Source organism: Corapipo altera, unplaced genomic scaffold (assembly GCF_003945725.1).
Source record: "Corapipo altera isolate COAL_440 unplaced genomic scaffold, ASM394572v1 223, whole genome shotgun sequence".
Taxonomy (NCBI): Eukaryota; Metazoa; Chordata; class Aves; order Passeriformes; family Pipridae; genus Corapipo; species Corapipo altera.
The window spans coordinates 65-6191 of record NW_020885074.1 but is presented as its reverse complement, the minus strand read 5'-3'; the positions used below and the strand labels follow the sequence as shown (position 1 = coordinate 6191).

The following is a 6127-nucleotide window of genomic DNA, read 5'->3' as shown; positions in this document are numbered from 1 at the left end:
CCCCCCCCGTGCCCACGTAGATGTCTCGGCGGCGGAATCGCTCCTGCAGCGTCTGGAGCAGCGACTCCTCGGTCAGCGGGTCCAGCAGCACCAGGTCAGCCACAGCCTCGGCGTCCAGCAGCGGGGCAGAGTCTTCCATGGCCAGGCAGCTCCGGGGCAGCTGGGGCACGGCAGAGGAGGGGGGGCTGCAGCCGCGGGCGTGCAGCCCCTTCCCCAAAACACCACCCGGGTCCTCAGCAGCCTCTGGGATCTTGGCTGTTCCCCTTGACACCGGGGCAGGCAGCCCCCGGGGACAGGGGACAAGGCGGCCACACATCCACAGAGGGCGATTTCCCGGGGCACCCCAGTGCCCAGGACCCCGTGGTGGGGCTGGGGGCAGCCGGACGCTGGCGGGGAACCAGAGCCCGGCCAGGAAACACGGGCACCCGGGCCCCTTTTTTGGAGCAGGGATGAATTGGGCCTCCGCTTCCTCCCCCCTTCCTGGCGGGGGGAAACCGGGGCGGGGGGGGGATTCCACCCCCCCCCCCCCGACGGGTCACCCCCGAGAGCAGGCACAGCTCCCCCCCTCACCATCACGTCTCCAGCACCCTCACCTGTCCCTGCCAGCACAGCCGCGTTCCCCGGGTGACCTTCACCCCCGGTTTACAGCTGAGCACGGGGCTGTAAACCCACCCCGCTTATCGGGGCTGGGGAAAGTTCACGACCGGGGAGGTGGGGAAGGAAGGATGGGGCAAACGGGGCAATGCAGGTGGTGGCTCCAGCAGCCCCTAGAGGTGGCAAAACCTCCCCCGGGTCCCTGCAGCCTCGCCCAGCACAGGGCACAGGCACCGAGCCCCCCGTGCTGCTGGGTGTGGGACCCCAGGGCGAGCACCCACGGGTGGGAGCCAAAGCAAGAGCCCCCCCCAGCTCCAGGGCAGTGCTGGGCTCACCCCAGTGTTCCCCACGCCCCGTGGGGTGCAGGTGTCCCAGGGTGGGAGCTGTGGGGACGAGGTGCCCCCATCCAGCCCAGGGTGGGGGGATTTGGGGGCTTCGGGTGGTGTCCTGGAGCAGAGGGGTCCCCGACTCACCTCCCGGTCGCAGAGCAGCAACTCCTGGAGTGGCTTCAGCTGGAGCTGCCCCGGAACCGGCGGGGCTCAGCCCAGCCCAGCGCCCGGTGCTGGCTTCGTCCGGCCCATGGAGGGGCGGGGGGGCTGGAGGGCCCTCCCCCGGGGCACCGCGCCCACCCCCGGGGCACCGCGCCCGCCCGCAGGGGGAAACTGAGGCACGAAGCTCAGCAACCCGCGGGGAGCACCCCGGGAGTCCCAGCGCTCCAGCGTGCCAGCCCCACTGCCCTGCCCCTTCCCCACCCGGCAGCTGGGAGCAGGAACAGGCAGGGAAAATCCCGGAGCCGAGCAAACAAAGGGAGCTTCCTCCCGGGCTGCGGGAAACCGGGGCAAGGTACGGGGATGGAACCGGGAGCAGCTGGGGCTGCTCCAGGGGGGACCCCTGTCCCCAGGGAGGATCCTTGTGCCCGGCACAGTGGGACAAGAGGCCTGAGGCCATGGTAGGTCCTGCCACAGGGAACTTGTCACCCAGGGGCTGCTCTGTGTCCCCAAGCAGCATCCTCAGAACGGCCCCGGGGCCACTGCGGGACGGACGAATGAGGCTCGTGACCTAAAAAATACATCTTTATTAAAAATATAATCAGTCATTCATCACGCTGAGGGTGGGGGGAGGCTGTAACAGCGGCTGCTCACACCTGAACAGGGAGGAAAGTGCAGGGAGGGCCAGGGAGCAAACCTGGGACGGGGACAAACGCGGCAGAAGCTCCTGCAGCAGTGGGGGTGAGGTAGGGGCTGGGCTGGGGGTACCCAGGGCCGGGCTGGGGGTGCCCAGGGCAGCTGAGGGGGGGGCAGTGCTATTGCTTAGCAAGTTGCATAGATTATAGCATAGATTATGGCATCCTCTCCAGCTCTGTGCGTTGGCAGAGCTCCCCAGACAGCACTGGGAGCAGGAAACACTGGCAGGGTCACCCCCAGCCCCTGCCCACTGGAAGAGGAGTAACAGCAGGTGAAGGGCAGCGACGCAGGGAGGAAGCACATCCACACTCATCCTCAGCTCTGGGGTGGGGACAGGGGGCTGAGCACGGCCTGCACCCCAACACTACAGCTGGGAGTAGCCCATGGACCTCGAGGCTGCCTTCTCTGAGCCCTGCAGCTCCACCAGGGAGGCACTGGAGGTTTTGGTATCCATACATGGATCAAAGCCAAGGCAGAGGTGTGGCCCGACCAGCTGGAGCCCTCTGACATCTTTGGTAAGGGAGGAGGAGGAGCAGCAGCTCCCTCCCAGGCTCCAGGCAGGCGCTGAGCACGCAGGTACCCGTGGGACAGGGACAAAGTTCCTCTCTTCGTCCTCGCAGGCACCTGCACAGGAGGGGAGGGGAAGGTCTGTCCCCACCCTGGGCACAGCCCGGGTGCCCAGTGGTGGGGAAGGGGCTCCCATCTGCTGCCCACAGCTGAGGGATGGAGCCAGATCAGCACCCAGGCCTGGGGAGGAGGTCCCTGCCCTGGGAGCTCACAAACATCCACTGCAAAAGTTGGGGTGGCTCCAGCCCACCTTCATCCAGCACCAGGTGACCCCAGCCCAGGGAGGGCTCCCTGTGTCCTCCCCCCACCAACACCTCACAAGGGCTTTCACACCTCAGGCAGGTGTAGGGAAAGAGAAGGGTGTCAGCCCCCGTTTTCCCCTCCATCAGAGGGGTCTGTCCCCACAGGGTCCACCCCAACAACCCTCCTCTCCCTCCCTGAGCTCCAGAGCCCCAGGGCAGCTGACCTCAGTGGCCATCCAGGTGGTTGTGGGACAGGGAATAACTCCCATGATTCCCAGCACTGTTGTCCATCTCCTCCTCCTCCTCCTCCTCGAAGAGCTGCTCGTTGATGAAGAGGCTCTCCAGGCCGAACTCCCGCTCGTGCACGGACACCTCGCTGGGGGTGACGTGAGAGGCACCAGCCACAAACTCAGCAAACCTGGGGGAAGCCGTGGGGCAGCAGGTTGGGGGTGTGCCTGGTGCCCCTGGAGGGGCCCTGGCACTCACAGAGCCCCAGGGAAGTGTTTTGGTGCCGGGATTGGGCACTGTCCATCCCTTCCCCCAGCTTCCCACACACCACAGACCCTGTGTCTCCGTGTCCCTGTCTCCAAGGACAGGGGTGACAGCACAGAGGGACACGGGGTGGGGTCAGGCTGGGGGGAATGGTACCTTTTGGGAGACTGGATGCGGGACACCGTGGTCCAGGCGGAGAAATCGGGGCTCTGGCAGAAGCTGCGCAGCTCCTCGAGGGCCCTGCGGGTCTCCACCTCCCCCTGGAGCCGATATTCCTCCTCTGTCAGCAGCCGACGGGGGCTCGGGCCCAGCCTGGAGCTCTGCACTCTCCTGCCAGGGGGGCAGCACCACTTACTGCCCACCCAGAGGGGCTGGGACCCCTGGGGTGGGACCAGCTCCCACGGCAGGACCCCCGGGACAGAACCCCCGGAGCAGGATGAGCTCCTGGGGCAGAATCCCCAGGGCAGAACCCCTGGAGCAGGGCCAGCTCCTGGGGCAGGGTCTTGGGACAGGAACCCTGAGGCAGAATCCCTGGAGCAGGAACCCCAGGGCAGGACCAGCCCCTGTGGATCTGGGCCAGAGCTGGCGGTGGCAGGAGTGGAGCCCGTCGCTCTGACCTCCTCTCCTCACTCCCAAGGGCCCTCTCCTGCACCAACCACAGGGAAAAAAGGGCACAACCCCCCCAGTTACCCAGCCCAGCCCCAAAGCCCTGGGGAAACACCCCGGTTCCAGCTCACAGGCTCCATCCAGCAGCTCCTCCCCACACAGCCAGGGCCTCACCGATAGGCAGCGAAGGCCCACTGCAAGGGGTAGTCCAGGTTCTTGGTGCAGACAGCAACCAGCACCAGGCCCAGGGCGATGGGGTGGATCTGGATGCCTGAGTACATCAGCAGGAGCCCCAGGAGCTGCAGGGCCCAGGAGAGGAGGTTGATGCTGCGCTCGTTCTCCAAGGGGCCGTACCTGTAGCACACGCCGAAGCTCAGGAAGCCCACGAGCAGCAGGTAACCTGTGGGGCAGCACAGGGATGGGGCAGGAGCCCAGGGCTCCACCAGGATGAGGGTGAACCCGACTGGAGCCCACCCCTCTGGAGCACCAGGGACAGGGAGCCCCAGCATTGCTCCGCCAGGACACGTGCGGTCGGTGATGCCAGGGCTCCCACCCACCTAGCAGGTACTGCCAGTAGGACTTGCAGATCTCCTGCAGGTTCTTGAAGACCAGCTGCAGCAGGTAGAGGGAAAAGGACCAGCCTCCCACCAGCAGGAAGTACACAGGGCTTTTCTGGCAGAGGAGAGGGGCGTTGGAGGCAGGCGGAGGGGCAGCCCCGGTGCCTCCCCCGGTGCTGGGCTGCTCTCTGCCAAGCCAGACCTGCAGCCCAGCACCCCAGTACAGGTGTGGGGAGGGCTATGAGGCCTCTCAGCCCCCAACAGGTGACACTTACCTTGGGCATGACCTTGGACATCACGTAGACGAGGACGAGCAGCGAGGCCAACAGGCCAAAACTGATCCCGGCCGAGTAGTAGAAGAGTTGGCTCCTGCAGGGATCACACAGGGGATCACACTGGGGGTTTGAGGGGTACCCCTGCACAGACACACCCCCAGGAGGCTCTGAGCCACCTTCCCCAGCCCCCAGAGAATGGGGGGACTCACCTGCTCAGCATGTCCCCACAGAAAAACAACAGCAGGCCCAGGAAGAAAACCAGGAAGAGCTTAGGGTCAAAGCCTGGAAAGAGAGGGAATGCAAGTGAAGAGGAACCCTGGTACAGTGGTATCCAAGCTGAGCTCCCACTGCCCACGGGGTCACAAGCCCAGGGATGGGGCAATGCCCAGGTGAACCTCCAAGGGCCCCAAATCCCCCCATGGACAAAGCCATCCTTCCTTCCCCAGCCCCTGCTCTTGTCCCAAGGAAGGAACAGCCCTGTTGGTCCTTGGGTCGTGTCCCCTGGGGAGCTCCAGGCCCCCCTTCCCCCTGCTCGGGGGGGACGTACGTCGGAAGAGGAGGACGGAGTAGGTGGTGCCGGGCTCCAGCAGCTCCACCTTGAGGCAGGTTTTGTTGCTGTAGAGGTCCACGTCGATGCTGGTGTCGTTCAGCTTCCCCCGCAGGAAGGAGAACACCACGTTCCACACGCTGAACCTCTCCAGCTCCTCCTCGCTGTCCACCTGGGTCACCCGGATCATGCGGCTGCTGGTGACGCGGATCTGCCCGGGGAAAGGGGCACAGGAGGGCGTAGGCGGAGGGGTCAGGGCAGGGAGGGCCTGCCTCCTCCTCCTCCTGCTCGCCCCCTCACCTGTGTCCTCGTCCAGATGTCGTGCCATCGCGGGACGCCGGTGTTGGTGTAGCAGAAGCGCTGGGATTCCTTGTGCTGGGACACGTGGCCCTCCTGGAGCGGGATCACCGGGTCCCTGGCGCCTGGGAAGCACAGGGGGAGGGGGGTCAGTCCCCTCCTGCTTCGCCCACCGAACACACAGGTGCCCTTTCCCTCCCCGCGGATCCCCCAGTTCGGCACGTTCCCGGGGGTCCCCGCTCCCCGCCCGGTGACGCCGCCGCCCCACGTACCTGCAGCTCCAAAGGGCAGAAACGGCAGAAAGAGCAACAGCAGCACCAGGAACCCCCGAGGCCGCCGCCGCGTCGGGGCCGCTTTCATCCCTCCCGCCGCGGCCGCGCCGCCACCTTCCCTTCCGCCGCCAATGGGAGGGGCAGCGGCAGCCAATGGGAGCGGCGCGTTATCGCCGAGTGACAGCTGGATCGACCTATTAAAAGGCACCCGCGCTCTTGCTCCCGCCCCTCCGCGGGCCGCCGCGTTGATTGACAGGTTTTTAACCTATGAGCGTAGCGCGCGCAGGAAGCAGCCGTGCTCCCGCCCTCGGTTGCCACGGTGACCAACGTGGAGCGCCATTTAACTCAGAGCCACGCCCCGCCCTAGTAACGGCCGTGACGGACACGCCCCTTGACCTATCAGACCGCAGGGCCCGCCCGAATCCCCCTGATTGACAACCGCCTCCGCCTATCAGAGCGCGGCCTCGCCGCGTTCGTGTGAATGGGTCGCGTGC

The 6127-nt window shown here is 66.2% G+C and overlaps 2 protein-coding genes across 2 annotated transcripts in view; both read right to left on the bottom strand.

Annotated features, from left to right (window-relative positions):
* Positions 1 to 1165, bottom strand: part of MYO1A (myosin IA) — a 7945-nt gene extending 6780 nt beyond the window's left edge. The window contains exons 1-2 of the mRNA XM_027669294.1: positions 1068 to 1165; positions 17 to 160 (exon numbers count right to left, since the gene is read on the bottom strand). Coding sequence (XP_027525095.1) covers positions 17 to 139 — 123 coding nt within the window. The 5' untranslated portion in view covers positions 140 to 160; positions 1068 to 1165. The remainder of the gene's footprint in view (positions 1 to 16; positions 161 to 1067) is intronic.
* Positions 1166 to 1649: 484 nt separating this feature from the next.
* On the bottom strand, positions 1650 to 5898 carry NEMP1 (nuclear envelope integral membrane protein 1; the record flags this gene model as incomplete). The annotated part of the gene is made up of 10 exons (XM_027669256.1): positions 1650 to 2402; positions 2812 to 3005; positions 3236 to 3409; positions 3860 to 4085; positions 4243 to 4357; positions 4518 to 4611; positions 4727 to 4799; positions 5065 to 5275; positions 5365 to 5486; positions 5634 to 5898. Coding segments are annotated over 9 exons (1473 nt in total), but the record flags the coding sequence as incomplete, so codon positions are not given.
* Positions 5899 to 6127: the final 229 nt, after the last annotated feature.